Raw genomic sequence first — 17,970 nt, 5'->3', positions numbered from 1 at the left:
TCTTTGAAGACCTGCTGCAGGAGAAAACCTGCTTCCAAAGAAAACCAAAACTCCAAATTTTGTGGGTTTGCTTTTTCTAACTAGGACTGCACACCTTGAGCTAATGAACATGCCATACAAACACAAATCAAATGCAGTTTGCTCCCTGCTTGTCAAACTCTGCATTTTAGTGGTGGGCACAGCCTCACACACAGCCCTGCCACAGCCTGACCTCCACCCAAGCTGCTCAGCATATCAGGAGGGATTTCCTGTATCTTCCACAAAATTCCCTGTGGACATCTGTTTCCAGCATCTCTATTTCCCTTGCCCAGCAGCAGAGCACAGCCAGGTAGGAGAAGCAGCTCCTCCTCCTCCCATAAAATAAAGCTTCTTCTAATAAAACTTCTCCAGCCAAAGAAATCTGGGCTTCTCAGGCTTGAATTTATGAAAAGAGAAACCCCAGGTGTTTTAAAGTATCTCAACAGCAAAGGAATTCTGGCAGCTCATTCCCCCTTTCTCCCACTGAGAGCACAAGAGCTGCCCTGGGCAAAGCCATTCATCTGCCAAAACCCAAACACACAACAGAGAATAAAAGTGAGGAGAGAAAAAAATGAGAAAAGTAAAAATAATATAAATTTCTTAAACATTCAGAAGGTGCTGAGGACTGTGTTTCTTCACAAAAAGTAGGGACTGAGCTTTTCAGTGCCCAACACACACGTTCCTTTCTTGCACCCCCAGAGCCACTCTTGGTGCTGCCTCCTCTCCTCCACCAGAACTGTCACAGGGTCCATCTATTGTGGTCTAACTGGTTAGTTAAGGAAACAAAAAGCAGCTTTGGGAGAGGGGCAGGGCTTTTGTGCAACATGCAAGACACTGGAAAAATGGTGTCACAGCAGCAAAGTGACATTTGCTTTCCATAAACCATTTCTGACCTTGGGGTTCCAACATGGACCAGAGTGAAAAACACAACACAAACCTGCCCTCAGAGCCCAAGTAACTCCCCCCCTGGACTTACAGCGACAGAGAGCACGGACTGGAGATCTAAAAATCATTTCTTGATGTAATGCAGATGCCAAAATCCCAGATCCTTTCAAATGTCATTTAGTATTGCATTTTTTAGGGAAATTTATGCATCGTTTATGCACCTTTGAGTCTCAACAAATGACCCATGAATTCAACAGATGTATCCATCTGGAACTGATACTGAGGAAAAGGTTAAATACAGCAGCAAATGAATGAGTTCCTGCACCTTGTGCAACACCCACACATCAAGAGAACACGGATGCTGGCAAACACCCATGATGATAACCAACCACCAATTCCCAGGATGGAGCATCCAGCTTCGGGGATCTGTTAAAACATTCCTGCTGGCTAAGGATACTTGTGATCTGGTTCCATCTGCTTTTTATAAGTTTAGAACATACTTCAATAACCTAATTTTAGAGAAGGACAGATGAAAATGTAAACACCCGCAGCCCAAGGCCGCAGCATGTCAAACAACATCAGTCACTGCTGTGAATAAAAATGCTAATTTTAAAATTAATTGAATGCCATTCTGTGATACGATCCACTTATCTTTCTTGTTTTCTTGCACATTTAGAGAGAAAAATACCTATTGATGTATTCACAAAACCACTGAGGACTTTCCCCCTCTTGTACTACACTTACCCAGTCAAAATGTACCTTTAGTCTCCAGCCTTGGAAAGCATTTAATATAAGATAAATTATCTTTTAGAGGCAACAAATACATTTTCCAATAATTTTCTTTCCTCTCCAAACATCAAAGAAGCTTAAATACCACGGAAACACATATCACAAATCCCCCAGACACGGGACTTTATCAGTCCCTTCCATATACAGCACAACTAAAGCTCAGAAAGCGTAAATTCTTTGCATAAAAACACAAAATAAAGCCATGATAGACCTGAGGAGGGAAAAAAGTCAGATGTCTGATTTGAGGTCTTAATATCTTGTCTGCAATTCACAAAATTCCCAGGATGTACTTAAAATTTTACTTCTATTTCCAGTACCTTATAATAATTACAAAAGAATGGTCTGCAGCCATAACATAAAGCAGTGCCATGGTAGCTCCTGACTTTATGTGTGTATATATACTCACACACAAATGATTTATTATAATCATCAAGGCTTTCAACATTAAACACTTGATCCTGAAGTCCTTAACCAGACAAAAGCTCAGCACACAGAAAATTCTGCCTCATCCAGGACAGACTCTCATTCTCCTAAACCAGATCAGGACCTCGGTGTTGACTCATTTATTCCACCACCAACAGCACGTCCACAGGACTGACTGGTCTGTGTATAAATATTGGAATTAATGTTCAAAGGGCAAATACACACCTCACCCCTCAATATTCTGCTGTTTGTTAGTCAGAGCTTTAAGATTTGAGTCCAGAGCCTCTCTGCTGTAAACTGGCCCAACTCCCTGGCTTCAGAGGCAATTTGCTGAGTTAGCTGGTGATCTGGATCTCTCTGTTATTGAGGAGGGACTGCCAGACACCCTTGAGAACAGATCCTTTCACTTCTGTGATGCCAAAAGCCTCCTTGGAAGTGCCTGGCCAGACCCCAGGCAGCTCTTGTACCTCCCTCTGTTTTGCTCACCAAACAGCCCCAGAAGCTGGCTTTGCATTGCAGCCCCTACTCTGAAAGGCAGTTGGGCAATTCCAAAGCTTATGAAAGCAATTACCATTATAGCACTGCTGTGATAATTCAAACATTGCCAGCTGTACATGGGCCTATTCAAATGTACAGCTGTTACATGGGTAATGAAAAATTACAAAAGCTTCAGATCCTGTGCCCCATGCCTTCTCAGGCTGCTCCATTACAGGCTCAGTTACTGCCATCCCTGTTGATGACAAAACACCAAAACAATAGTGTCCTTTTCTGTGCTTTCTTGTAAACAATTGGTTCCCTCACCACCTCCTCCAAGTAATAAAAATGGTAATATATTTTACAATTATGTCCAGTACAGGATTAAACCGGTATCAAGTTAAAAACAGAAAAATATTAGCTGATTCTCTTCTGAAACTGCTGCCAGCTTTGGTCTAGGAGCCTCCTATGCTTGGTCACCTTTGTCTTCCACTGCCATTGCTGAGTCTCTCTGTTGTTCTTCCGGATCCCCTGGAAGAATACTCGTGACTGTCTGGAGAAGTGACTCGATCTGCTCCTCTGTGAGCCTTTCCTCGCTTTCTTCTACCATCTGCAGGTCAAAAAACAATCCATTGTCAGCATTAAATCCACACTTCCTTCCTCAGCTCCAAAGAGTAGAGCTCAACTCATCGGGAAATACTTTGTCAGTGGAGGCAAGATACAGTCTGAGCTCATTACAAAAGCATTTTACAAAGCAGAACTCTTGCAATATTTAAAAAAAAAAAAGAAAGGAGAGCTCCATTGTTAACCACTACAATTGGCACTCTGGAATGAGACCCTGCTTTCCTTCCAACAAGGAACACACCGTGCTTGGAACAGTCTTTCCTCCCTGGTTTCTCCTCAAGTCTCTCTCAACCTACACATCCATGTCTTGAGCCAGGCTTTTCATCTAGGTCTCGTTCAGACCCACCTTCCAGACCTGTTTTCCCAAGTTCCTGTGCTTCCATGGGAGCACTGAAATGAGATGTCCTGAGAGTGGTTCCCTGAACCTTGGCACCTGGACTGTAAGTAACCAGCCCATAAAAGAAACCACCTAATCCTCCAGCAGCTACTCTTTACTGGAATTTGCTTAGACTGGAGATTCCTGGGTATAAAGGCATTTAAAAAGCTCTGAGCAACACAAAATATGCTGTCACAAAATCAACTATATGATTCCATGAGATTAATTGGGGACCTACTCCCACTGTGGAGCTGTGGGAACTCTTATATCACTGCCACCAGTAAAACAACTGCCCTAATTTATAGGCAGCTGTTAAAAGGGAAAAAAGCTTGTCAGAGGACTGGAAAAGCAAGTCAGAAGAACTCTTCAAATGCAAATGAAACCAATTAGGATTGTGGGGTTTGAGTTTTCTTTTTTTCACAAAGTCCTTTAAAATGTCCTTTGAAGAGCAGTGATTTATATTAATTATGGTTCCAAGTCAATGCAGGTTTAATCAGCTCCAGCTATAAACTGTCAGCTATTCAGATGCATCGTGCCTTTTGAAAAGCTGAGTGGTATATTCAATTAACTTGTTTTTTTCTTCAGAGTCCTACGAGCCCTCTTTGCACAATCTGATCATAGTTCATCAGCATTATCCACAGATCCTGGATGAGTGGAAGTGCACACAGCTCAAATCCACTCATGTAGCAAAAGGCAGACACTGAATATCCATTTGCAAATGACTGTTTCTGGGGACTATCCCCGATCAAAGGATGAAATTCCCTGTGGAGTGGCTTTCCAAGTACTGTTAGCTCAAGAACTACTGTAGGACACTGGCTTGAACAACAGTCCTGGCTCTTGTTCCAGCCACCTGCTCCACTGTACTCCATGTGCTAAAACACACTAAAATACACTAAAAACACACTAAAAATCCTCCTTTTCTGTGAGAACTGCTGCAGCTACTGCAGTGGGGTCAGGTGATTGCTGCTGGGCTGCATCCAGAGGGGATCATTCCAGCAGCCTGACCAGCACATCTTGGAGCATCAACACCATATCATGAAATGTTGAAGTGGAAGGTGTCCTTCTCCATGGCAGGGAGGTTGGAACTAGATGTTCCTTCAGGTCACTCCCAACCCAAAAAACTCTGGGGTTCTGTGATTCCATGATAAAGTAAAGTATGTTACACCCACTCCTTGGTACCAATCCTGCTGACTCTGCATTACTCTACAGATGCCCTGTGCTATTAAGTTTCTTAGAGGATTATCAGCCTGGTTTTCAGACTGGACTATAGTGTTATTAATTACTGTTACATTGAATTTTAAAGGTGACAGCCCCACAGCAGCAGGAAAATACAAAGAACCAGCCCACATGCTTTGGACAGGCAATATCATTCCAGGCAGGATGTCTGAGCTCTTAGTGGCCAATGTCCCCCTTTGCTTTCTGATCTTCAGAAAAATGGCACTTTGCCTAGTTTAGATTTGATTTATTGGATGGCATGAAGTCCACCCATTTTAATTTTATCCTTCCCTATTTATATCTCCCCTCTCCCTTCTTTTTCTCTGAACACTTTCTCCTTCAGGTGCTTGCTTCAGGGAGACAGAGTTAAACACAAGGACAGAATCAAAACTCAAACAGAAAACTGAGTTCTAGATCAGCACTGAGTCTTATTTAAGACAGAATATACTTATGTGAGAATCTAATCACTGTTTTCTTGCATGTTCCTCAGTGAGCACATCACTCCAAATGAGTAATGCCCCAACTCCCAGGACGAACAACCCCGTTGATGTCATTTGTACTGGCTGAGCACGAGCCCTGCCCGGCTGACAAACTGCAGACACAACTTGGACAGTGACAGATGAGCTCTGGTGACTGCCCTGGCAGCTCAAGGAATCACTTTAGCACAGAGTTGATGAAGGAAAATAGGCTCTCGTGTTTCAGACGCTCCGGTGCCGTAACTGAGAAAAGCATCTTTAAAGCAAGATGCCAGACACTGCTCTGAGAAGGGGGGATGTAGCTCCAGATTCCCTTCTGCTGACAGATCCCTAACCTCTGCCAGAGGGAAGTGGTAATTCCTTAAACTACTGCATCAGCCTCACCAAGTGCTCATCCCTCTTGGTGCCTCTCCACCAGCTCTCACATCAGGAACCACCAAAAGACACAAATTTGGCAGGATGGACAGACAGCTGACTATTCAGGTTGATGTTCCAGTGCTATTTTGCTGTGATACCATTCAAGAGTTCAAAGGATCAAAAGCATAAACTATAAAAATCAATTTTTTTCAGTCTTTAGGGAAGTGAAAAAAACCAGCCTGAGCCTGACTTATGAAAACATAAGCAGTGAGGAAGCAGCAAAGCAGAAGGCCAAAAGGCAGAATTCAAAAATTAAGCACAGACAGCATGCAGATAAAGAGACAAATGAAACTGTCCTAAAGGAAAACAGATCTCAAGGGGAACAGAAGGTCACCCAGAGGCTTTTCCTGCATTCAACAGATGTTCTCACAGCCTTCTGATTTACAACTATAAGACAAAATGCTACCCACAGTACTAGAAAATATGGTGCTGAGAAATTATGTGTAAGAAAAAGCCTAAGAGGCAAAATGAAACGACTGTATTCAAGCACCTACTTTTCTAGCAAGCATTTTACCAATCTATGAAAAAATATCTAACAGAAAGCCTTGCTAACCCCTAACTTGCACTTGGCTGAAACTGCTCAGGCAACAGACTCAAACCATAAGCAGTCAGGAATGCAAAGTTTATAGTAAGGAAAACAAAAATGCAAATGTTTGAAGTAAGTGTATGACCTAAGATGTTGATGTTGGCGGTGCCACACACCCCAAATGGAAACAGCTCACCCTCACAGACTGTGCCATGTGCAAAGTTTAGGGTCTCGTCAACCCAAGCGCTGCTGACCCACCTATTTTCAATATTCAGGGATTTGGGTAAGTAACAGAACTGGGCAGTGTTACAGAAATACAATTTATAGAGAAAAAGCACCCTGATGTGCAGCAAGACAAGCGTGTCCCTTTCCCAGGGCTGAGCGAGGGGGTTTGGAAGTGAACACAGGGAAGGGCAGTGAGCTGTGGCAGCTCTGTGGCTTCCGTAATAAATAATTCCCAAGTCACTACATTCAAGTCTAAACCATCCCAAAATAACTCCAGGGTTTTAGTAGCAAATGCTACAGCACAGTGTCATTCATACATACACACAGGATGAATTATCTGTGAAATGCAACTCTGTGGTCGAGATAATTCAGTCAAGTCAGGCCTCACTAATAACTTCTATTTCACCCAAACTCCTAACAGTTAGTTATTAAATTCCCATTGCAATATACTCATACAGGAAGCAATTTTCACATTTCAGTTCCCCAATCCTCTGAACAATATAATATAGAGCTAATGCTCTACACAATACAATCTACAAGACAACCAAAGAAGGAATCAAGAAAACCTTATTTGGGAACTTAACTGGCATAAAATTCCTACAGCTAAAAATAAAAGGGGCACGTTCCCTCTGCAGTTTGTATTTACTTTTCAAGCCTGGGTACCCAGAGTTGCTTCTTACTTTATTGATCATGTATTGATAAAAACAGCCAGGTTTTCAGAACTGTGCAATATATACAAGTATTCAGAGGGCAGCTGAAGCCACAGTTCTGCTCACCTTTGAGAGCAATGCTACTTTTATTTAGAAATCTAATAACCCATTTTTCACTTGCTTAAGCACCTTGTGCATACAACTGTTAAGCCAGAGCTTATGTTTGGACTTAATTTCAAGTATCTAAGAGCTCCAACTAACTTAACTGGACTTGAAGCTTAAAATGAGGCAAATGTTTACTAAATGGAGAATAGCTCAAGAAAATGATGCCAGTTTTCCTCTCTAGATACATCTGTGCATGGGCTTTCTAACCCTGGAAAATGAAACAGGCATCTGACACCCATCCCTGAATCTTGCTGTAAGAGAATGCAAAGACAAATCCCTCTCCAAGTGCAGCCTGAAGCCCTGGCAGATGCCTCGTTCCATAACGGAACCACTACTGGGAACCAGAGCTGTGCTCATTAAACAAATGTGGATGTGGGATATTTTACTGCCTCCACGCAGCCCTTCCCAGCTGCACATTTTAACAGGAGCTTTTTTAAATGGAGCACTATGCCTGAACTTCTCAGAGGAACAAAACAACCCTAATTACCAAATCAGGACGTAATCAACAGAACGACATTAAGCGCTGAGTCACGTCAAGACCTGCTGGTGAATTCTCAGGGCAGAAAGTCATTTTTCAGAAGCTTTTAAAGATTTGGTTTGTGGAGGAGGTAAATCAGAAAGTAACAGCTAGTCTATTAAGATAATTTCAAAGATTAAAGCGTTTGTTCATAAATTAAATGTGCAAATCTGTACCTTCACAGTGCCACGTATGGATGTAAGCACAAAATATGAACGCAGACATAAACACACATAATTGTGTAGGTTTTTTTTTTTTAGTTGGTGAAACAAGGACAAACACTTTGGAACACGCTTTTCCTAATTAAAACCATACCTTTTCTGCTTGCCCAAATAAAAGCCAAGTATAAGAAACTTCCTCGTCCTTGCTGTGCTTCTTTCAAGCTTTCAGTGCTAATGTTTATTTCGTTTAGTCTCCTGAGACAGGAGGACACAGTGCAAATGTTGAAGAATAAATAAAGCCACACTGAAGAACCCCAAAAAGTAATGAAAGAAGTCAGGAACTGTCTGAAGGACAAGTAATATTTGGCGGGGAACAAACCTCAGCATCACAGAGCAGAACAACCTGTGGGCCAAAAGCTACTGTTTATTTGAATCATAAGCCAAGAGTTCTATTTAAAAAATAAACAGTAAATACAGTAATAAAGGAAATAGGGGTTCTGATCACTTCCAAAGCAATCAAGTACATAATTTAACTCCAGTGTAGGAGGTAGATGTTTGATGAGAAAATGACTGTTATTTCCTCCTTTGAGCAGTAATTTGAAATTGTTCAGCACTAACACACTAATAGGAAAAAAACACATAAAAAAAGAAATAAAGTGAAAGACTGAATGATTGGATTAATGTCCCTCAGAGCTAATTAACCAAGTGGGAAGCAGAATATATTGTTGAGAAAATAAAATGTTTAAATCCTCTAAGATCTTCCATTTTCCAGAAGAATACTTTACATTATTACTTTCTAGTCAAGAATAAAAGAGAATCTGCCAGCCTGGTTATGCAGAGCACACAGGTACAAGGTTGTCTGGTCTGACAGATGGAAATCCAGTTTTAAAAAGCACAGAATTAAAATCTACTTTTCCATTTGGAGAGAAGAACGTGGAGCAATTTGTTCATTAGAAAAGAAGATGTTTAATCTTCAACCCCACCACAGTTCAGCACTAAGCAAAGCTGAACCACTGTCATGGTTAGATGAACATCAGTGTCTTTTTTCTTCCTCCTTTGTGAATTACTGAGCCAGGAACAACATATGTTAAAGATTAAAACAGGAGGTCAAGATAGCTGCAGTGTGTACAGTGTTTTACCCTGTGGGGTATGAATTAGAATTTCATGCTCCTTTTGTTGCTATTGTTGTTTGAAAATAAACCCTGGCACACGGTCTGGAAAAGACAAATACAGACAATGGCACCAATTTATGCAGAAAGACTTACAGAAGACCCTGGGATCAAAAGATCACAACATAAATTTGGTTTTTTAGCTTAAATATATTTTTATCAAAATTGATCTATTATTTGCATACAACTAAAACCAGGGAATTTCGTAGAGGGAGAGTAAAAAACTAAAAAGCTGGAAAGGCAAAAAAGCAACAATAAATATACCCATCCTGTCACATGAGCAATTAAAAGCCTGTCAGGTAAATTTGTCTTCATTCCATGGACGGGCAACACTGAATAAGAGTTTGAGACATCAAAACTCTTTGAGCAAGTGAGAGATAGATATGGTTTGTTTAGCATTTTGTTTAAAGCTTTTTTAAAAAGAAGACTGATGTGCCTGCATTAAATGAACTGGTCAGAAGCTTTCATCATCATTTATTTCTGATTCAACTCCAGGAGCAACTCACAGCTTTTAAGAGGCAGGGGGAAGTTCAGTGGAAAGAGAATCAAGGCAATTTTAGACCCTAATATTCACTTCTCAGTAGGTTGTCTCCCATCCATCAGCTGCAGTGAATTGACTTGCCTGCATGAAATCTGTGTGTGGATAATCTTCTCCCCACGGACATCAAAGGAAAACAGAGCAGCCCCCCCTGCTCTGCCTTATTTCACACTCACAGAAGACAGAGGGTCTGTGTGTTCAGTGATTGCTACAATCTCCTTCCCCTGTCCTCACCAAAACCCCAAATGGTTCAAGACAGCAACTGAACAGCAAAATCATTTCCTTGCTGAGGCTCCCAGGCTCTGGATTTCACTTAAATGAACCACTCTGCAGTTTCCCAGCAGTTATTGAGCTCAAAAGAACTTTGATGCACTTTGATGAGAGAGTAAATGTACTGCAATTTCGGGGAGGCTTCATCAAACAGCGTTAACAACCCAGCCAACTCAGATCACTGTGATGCTAGTTTTGGAGAAACCAGCCCTGGGAATTACAGGGGAATTGCAATGGAACAGGAGTAAGTACATCCCCGACACCTCCATGACAACAGAAATTCAGGCTAATCCCCAAATGTATGAATATCACATTTTTCACAACTGACCATTAGGGACAGGTTCTGGATAAATAATGAACTGCCACTGAACTCAAATCTCGTGTCTGTGTTTCTGCAAGTTTTAGCAATGAGTTTTATCTAACTTTCACACTACAAACCTTGGAATATCCAAAGTACGACACTCTACAGAAACCTGACTTCTAATAGAAAGGCCCAAATTTCTTATATTTACCTCCTGGACTTCAAACATGACACAGAAGCAATATTTTCAATATTTTATGGGTAGGTAAGATAATAAGGAACTAAGGGGGATTAACAAGGAGAGAAGGGAAGACACAAACAAAACCATACAGTCACCTGAAAGCAGCAAAAGATTATTGCATTTAAAGAAGGGAAAAAGAAACTGTCTATGGCAATAAAATAAATCTGTGTCTAAGCACATGAGGCTAACAAAGGCACGAGACAGGCTCCACATCATGGCTTATGACTAAGTGCCTAAGCAGAGCTCATGAAGCCTTAATGCTCTTGGTTGGGCTGATGATTGACACTGATCTCCTCAATCACAAAACACAGCATTAATTCCTCAGCTAGAAACATTCTTCCAAGAGACGCCTTCAGCGTTATAATCCCTATTCTGTGGCTACAGAAGAAAAATAGTCCTACTGGTGCCTCTTTAATCCTTCCCCTCTTTGCAGCAAAATACGATCCTGTTACTCCTCGCTTTGGTTTCAGGTTAAGATGGCAAACAGATGTTCTTAATGCAAGAGATCCTCATTGAAATAATATCCTGATTATAACAAGCTCTTTATTACCACGGGGGTTTGGATTCCTAAGGAGATCCTTCCGGGAATACAATCATCTCTTTTTATTTAGTGACAATCCCTCTTTACACCAGAATTATGCTTAACAGGTTGGCAATGGCTACTTTTACATGAGGAGGTCTGTTTATATCCATATCTCATTCTGCATCACTGCTCACAATTCGCTATCAGTCATTAATTTCTTTTTACCACGTTTGGTTTTAGTGCAACACAGAACTCTGCCACCAAAACAACCATGTCATGGCAGCTGTCAAAAAGGGAAGTACATGATTGCAGAGCTGCAGCAGCAAAAAGACCCAGGTTAAATATAATCTTAGTTGCAATACTCTAGTTACTAACCTTTTAATGACTGCATCAAGCATTTTAAACATGTGACACTGAAGCAAAAAAGAGGTGGAGAATCTGTCTGAGAGAAAGATGGGCAAGTCTCTAAGGAGGTCTCAGACAGGAAGCTGAGTGGATTTGAAACAGTGGATGTAAAGATGTGCATAAAGGGATATATTCAATCACTGGCCATGAGAAAGTAATTATTCAATTGATCTTCAAGGTTAAAGCTGCTTCCATTTAAGCTTTGAACAGTCAGAGGCATTGTTACTCACCAGCTGGATTTCAACTGCCGTCACAGGCCTGTGGTTCAGCAGCTGGAGCTTTTCTGCCCTGGTTAAAAGCAAAGTGTAAGACAATCCACATTACTATGTAATTTGAGGATCCCCTCAACTGACTGGTGTGATGCAAATACATTCCTGATAACTTAGGCATGAAATGCCACTGCCAGGAATAATTCTGACTGGGTTTGCAGTGTGGTTTAATTGACATAATTTGGGTGTTTTAAAAACAGTATTTTCTTGTGTGTTTAGACAGGCTGCTGTTGCCACCTCTAGTCCAAGGTGGCAAGCAGAGACATTTAGACCATCACTGTACAAGCATTAATTAACTTGCACTGTTACTTTGTTAAGGCTGTGCAGAAATGCTAAACAACTCATCAGAAATCAGAGACTCTTCTGTTATGAACACACAACCACAAGAACAATTATCATACCTAAGAAGTCACAATCCATCAGCCAAATGGCAATAACTTGCTTATTCTTTTAGCCCGTCGCAAACACAAAGTAAATACAAATAGATCACTATTAGTAAACTACAATTGTGAAGAACTAAATCTTGGAATTTATTACTATTTAAAGGGCATTTTGATGCATGTTGAAAACAATTCTGAAGGGTTTTCCCTCAGTTTACTGCACCTGTGGGTTGCTTAGAAAGGAAACCTTCTGGCTTTCAAGAGAGCGCACAGATCACTCCACGCAGGCGTTTACAGCCAACGGGGCGATGTCTGTGTGTCTGGAGACACCTCAGAGACACCAGCTCATCTCAAATGGCCTCTGACAGCGTCTGCCCCTGAAATCCAACCCCCTCACCAGGCACTCCAGCCCTCCAGCAGTCAGGGACAGGCACTGGTGCACGGCCAAAGCCCGAGGGGCTCGGGAGAAGCCTGTGAGGAGCAATGCCTTGCTCTGGTCGTACATTCACACACGTGGACGTGTCCAGAGACTGAATTCAGCACTTCAGCAGCACACAGCTGACCCCCAGAGAATAAGGCCCTGCATTTACCCACTGAACACACAGAATGAGCAGCACTGGCATCACATTTTCCTGGCTGATGTGTCCTGAAGGAGAAATCCTGTATTGCCACAGACTGGATGATCCAACAGACCCTCTTCAGCTAAAATGCCCATAACTCCAAGTGACTCAGTGATGGGAACAGGAGAAGAGAGGGGACTGTGGCTCAGGAAAGACAACTGCTCTGCTGATACCAAACTTTGTTACACCAGAGGGTTTTGTGATGTGTAATCACAGCCCTTAAGAACAGAAAACAGCTCCAGAGAGATGACACGCTGTCGGTTTTAGATCCAACCTGCTGGCAATAAAACCAAAATCCTAAAAAAAAAAAAAGGCAGTTTTTAATTGACCCACCTAGACCCTGAGTTATTCTGCCATCATTTTTATAAATGCTGGAAAATCGTTTTAATTGTTTTAATTATGACTTTCAGCTTCAGAAGAAAAGCTTGTGATTTTTAAATGAACAATTCACAACAGAAAGCTCAAAGAAACCCTCCTATTTACTTATTATTGGATTGCTTTGCTTTTGGATAATCGAGGGTGAAAACCAAATATGTTTCCACTGGTGGGAAGCAGTGAATACACCTCCTTTTTTTCCCCATGCTAATCACTTAGATCTATTTGGCAGTTTGATGTTTACAACATGAGACTGTGGAGAGCATGGTAGGATTTAACTCTGAGCTGAGAGCACCACTCGTGGCTGCTCTACTGTCAAAGAGATGAGGTATTTATAACTGCTGCCATCTACTACTGTCATAACTAATGAAAGGACAGATATAAAACCTCAGCAATGACAGAAGACAAGCATTGAAATCCTTTAAAATTGAAAGCAGGTCATTTAGGGAGTCAATGAGAAAAAACCCACCCACGTAGAAGTGAACAGAGCTGGGTAAAGATATTAAATACCATCTTCACTGTACAAAAGTCTGGCCAATTCAGCTGAATGCATGAAAGATTTAGTGCTTTTTCCTCAAGAGCTGAGAACTGCCTGGTTCAGTGCCTGGAGCACTTGATGGAGGTGCAGAAGCTGGTGCTCCAGTCCTGGCTTTCAGTGTTATTTGCTTTTTAGTCCCTGGCCAGGCCTGAGTTTGTGCCTCAGTTTCCAGACCTCTGAAACAGAGACAAGTTTCTCTGAGGACACCTATTTGTAAAAGACTTCCCCTTCCTCCCAGAGCCCTACTTACAAAGACAGGCTGTGTAATGAATTCATACTTTATACAAGTTTCTCACTGCACTGCACTCACATGCCACTTCTGAGATCAGAGCCTTTTCAAACAAGTCTTTCTTCTCTTTTGCAGCAAAACATATCCCAGTTCAATCCTACAGCTCCACCACAGCTGCAGACAAAGCATATTATTTGAATCTTACAAAAGAACACATAAAATAAATTTTCTCATCTTCTCGTTTTCCAAAGCAGCACCTCTGAAATTTCTCGCCAACAAAACTTCAAAGCCAAATAAACTGAATCAAATAGCCAAAGCCATTTCATGCCTGAGCTAAAGAATGCAAACTTGACTTATCCAGAGGTATTTTAAAGCAGGTAGAGCTCCATCATGTTTATCACAGGAAGATCACTGCCAGAGCAGGAAACAGAAATAAATTAAAACCAATTACACATCGTGACTAAAACAATCAATTAGTGAAATTGTTCATGTTTCCTGAAGACAAGAAACACAGAACACAATAAAAAAGGTCACTTCTCAAAGACCTTTTGCTTATAAGCATTAACATCACTCTAACTCAGTGAATTGATGTAAGTTTTACAGTAGGGCCAAAGGGATCTCAAACACATCATTTCAGCAAAGGTGGCACCATTCAGGGGATTTGCAGTTTTAAAAATATGTACAGAAGAATGAGAGAGAACCTGCAAGTCATAAAAATATGTTATCTGAAGAATTGCATGCCTGTTTTTCATCAGCAAAGCTCCCTACTGGAAAAAACTGACACAGAACATCACACAAAGGAATTCACAGCAGGCTGCAAAAACCCCAAAAGCTACATAAATGAAGGTGCTCGTGTAGCATGAACACTAATTAACACTAAAACATAACAACCTTTAGCCATGTTCACACATAATTACAATGTAAGCAATGTATTTGTTTCATTTCCATCGAGATTGAATCCAAAGGCACAGAGAAATAACCAACTGTTCAGTAACTGCCATCTGAAAGTTGGTACCAGGCCAGTTACTTGCTGCTCTACCTAAACACTGTTCTGATAATGAAGATATAAAGTTGTTTTATTTTGGAAAAATACTGCAAGATTGCAAAGGGAGAACTGATTGTAGTTGAAGATGTGGACAAACATGTTGACACACACGTGGGTACACCACATGTTTGGGGAGATCTGCTCCTCCTGCAACAGAGAACTGTAGGATTTCTCTCTCCTCCTCTGCTCAGGAAATATCCAGCTCCCAGGATTATTTAAGAAACATCAAGCCTGTGTGTGCAGTACATGAAGGGTTATCTCTGCTTATTCAGGAGTTCCATGTGAGCAGCAATTCCTGCTGTTTGCCCAGAACACAGACATGGACTCCAAGTGTGAGATCCAAGACCAGCCCAGGGGACCCTCTGGATGGTTTGGTCCCAGCTCTTCTCCCCCTGTGCAATTTCTGACCTTTTCCAGCTCATCACAAATGGAGTGACCAGGAGGCCACGAATCTTGGTATCCCCTGGAAACAAACACTCAAAAAATGTCTCTAAATCTCATTGGTGTGATAGAAAATTGGGTTACTGAGCCCTCGACACCTCAAAGCAGCATATGTGGTATGAGCTGGAGCTCAGAACCCACCACACTGATCTTTTTAACACTGACACCAAAAACTGACTGCCAGGATCAGGGTCTCTGTGTACCTGGAATTTCTTGACAGCCCAGGCACAAATTTGAACCTGAATAACCCCAATTCCATCAAAAATAAGCTTTGAGAAAGGCAAACTGCAAGCCTGAACATGCATCAGGATCAGTCCTGACTGCAGTATTTGCCATGGGCACAGACATAAGCCTGAATTTAGTTCGTGCTCCCTTAAATCTAAAAAATAAAATTAACTTTTTTCAACTCCTATGAATTCATCTTCACACTTTCTATGGAATGCCTGCTACACTGACACTCATTAAATAAAAAGGGTAACTGTTCCCATTCATCTAAACAGAAGGTGAAGGATATTTTCAGCTTAATTGCCCCCAAACATACATATTTGTATTTTCTCTGGACTGCCTGGATTTTAGTAACAGTTTGGAACATGAAAGCTGCTCTTTCAAGAGAAGAATACGTACAAAAGATGAGTGACAGCTGAAAGTAATTTTCTCACATAAAAGCAAGATTCCACTAATCAGAGTTAATGGGCCGTGTTACAGACTTGCACAGGACCTGCCTGGTGAGAAATCTCAAAATGGCAATTACTGCTGTGGGGCTGAGCAGAGCCTCCTGCTTCCAGGCCACATCCAGCAGCTCTGGGACTCAGCTGGAGCCAAGATCAGCATTTCCAGCTGAGGGCAAAATGCTGTGGAGTGGGCTTGGGGGACACACAAAGCTCAGGCTGCAGGAGACAAAAATGTGTGCAGTTATGGGCAAGAAAACGGGTCTGAGGTCTGTGTTTGAGGGGAGGGTGTCTGCTGTAGGAGCTGAGGATGGAGGGTTACAAGAGTATAATCCTAAAAAACAGTTCTCCTAAAAGACAAAATAACAACCCCACTGTCATGTGTCTAACATCCCACACAGCACAGACAGCATGTTGTTACAGTACATCAATTCTAAAAAATAATAAAAATAGTTACATTCTGTTGTGGAAATTAAAGGCAAAATGTATCACATGGCATCAGCAGTGAGCAAACTCTTGCAGCATTTATATTTTAACCAAAATCTCCTATTAGGTATCTTGGTATTGTTCATCTTTTATCTACTGAGCTCCCAGACAGTACATAAATATATAAGCAAGCATGTGCTGTTTTTCTAGTAAGAGATCTATAGTATCAGTGCCAAGACACAGCACACAGAGCTACAAAAAAACCCCCTTAAAACATCTGTGACTGTGCAGAGGCAAATTTATCCCCAGGAATGTATGTTTTATAGTTGCTAAGAAAACCATAAAGTAACAGCTGTACACATAACCACGGATTTTATTACTGCTGAAAATACTTCAGAGTCAAATCCCGTGGCCTTGAGCCGACCACGGCAACTCGTGTGTGACATCTGAACCCAGATCACAGGAGCCCCAAAATGTGAAATCACAGCGTTCTCTGCAATTCCAAGCCAGGACATTTCTCCAGGACAAAATCTGAGGGCTGACAGTGGTTATCTGAATGCAAAAAAACCAAAAGGGAGCCACGCTGCTCCAGATCAGAGGGTTAATTTCCAATCAATCCAGAGGGAAACACAATAGTCTTTGTAAAGTCTATTAAATGATGCCATTGTTAACTAAGCATCATCCTGACTTGCTGTTGAATATTCATTTGGAAAGCTTTGGAGGAGACAAAAATTACAAAGTAAATCGTTCAGCCTTTAATATTGTAGAGGTTGTAGTTTTTGGCAGGAATGAGGGAAAATACTTTCTAAAAGTATCACCGATTTTCAGCTCAACACTTCCCTGACTGTGTTGATTTAAAGACAAAAAGGGCAATGTTTCTGTCCAGTTTTTTGAAAATTATAGTAATATGCAGTGCTTGGAAATTTGGTTATTCCAAAATTAGATCCAAGATAGGCTATCAGTAACAGGAAGAAGCACAAGTAGAGCCAGTTTTCATTTAACCATAATTACAGAGCTCAAGCTTAATAAATGTTCTTTTCATGCAACTCCACTCCCCCTACCTTACAAAATATGAAGCCATTCCAGGGAGAAAAACTGGAAAATTAGCTGCTAGTGGCATACTGTATTTCCAAGTACAACATGGCTTACTGTACTGCAGTGTTAGCCAAAGCTTGAGGCCTCAACAAGGTAATAATAAAATTCACTGTCAGTTCAGAGGTTTTTCATTAAAAAAAAAAAAAAATCCCACTTCTACAGTTTCAATTTTACCAAAATAACTGATGAAACGGATAAAAAACCATGGAGAAAACTGTGCTTTACCAAACCTTACTATATGAGTGAAATATATGTTTAGATGTCTTTGAATTTGCTCCATGTAGCAAGGCAGCTCTCTGAAATGACTCTGAAAGGTTTGCTTGCACACGTTAGTATTTACATTTAAAATTCGCCTTTAGGTGTTTTTTTTTCCCCTGCCTGTAACACTAACGAGAAAAACCCATCAGAAAACGGATGCTGGTCTGTTAACCTGGTATTTTGAGTAGCAAATATCAGCAATAACTGATGACTGGAGGTGATTTTACAGGAGCTGCAC

At 41.2% G+C, this 17,970-nt stretch overlaps 1 protein-coding gene across 2 annotated transcripts in view; it reads right to left on the bottom strand.

Moving 5' to 3' along the window:
- Nucleotides 1–1,659: 1,659 nt before the first annotated feature.
- The window catches only part of CRCP (CGRP receptor component), a 29,263-nt gene continuing 12,952 nt past the window's right edge, over nt 1,660–17,970 (bottom strand). For both annotated transcript variants that reach the window (XM_064677873.1, XM_064677874.1), the window contains 2 exons: nt 11,619–11,676; nt 1,660–3,199 (listed from right to left, as the gene is read on the bottom strand). In XM_064677873.1, the coding sequence (XP_064533943.1) occupies nt 3,056–3,199; nt 11,619–11,676 (202 nt within the window). In that variant the 3' untranslated portion in view covers nt 1,660–3,055. The remainder of the gene's footprint in view (nt 3,200–11,618; nt 11,677–17,970) is intronic.

Source organism: Pseudopipra pipra, chromosome 21 (assembly GCF_036250125.1).
Source record: "Pseudopipra pipra isolate bDixPip1 chromosome 21, bDixPip1.hap1, whole genome shotgun sequence".
NCBI classification, from domain to species: Eukaryota; Metazoa; Chordata; class Aves; order Passeriformes; family Pipridae; genus Pseudopipra; species Pseudopipra pipra.
Note: the sequence above shows the minus strand (reverse complement) of the source record. Positions and strands in the feature narration are given on the sequence as shown.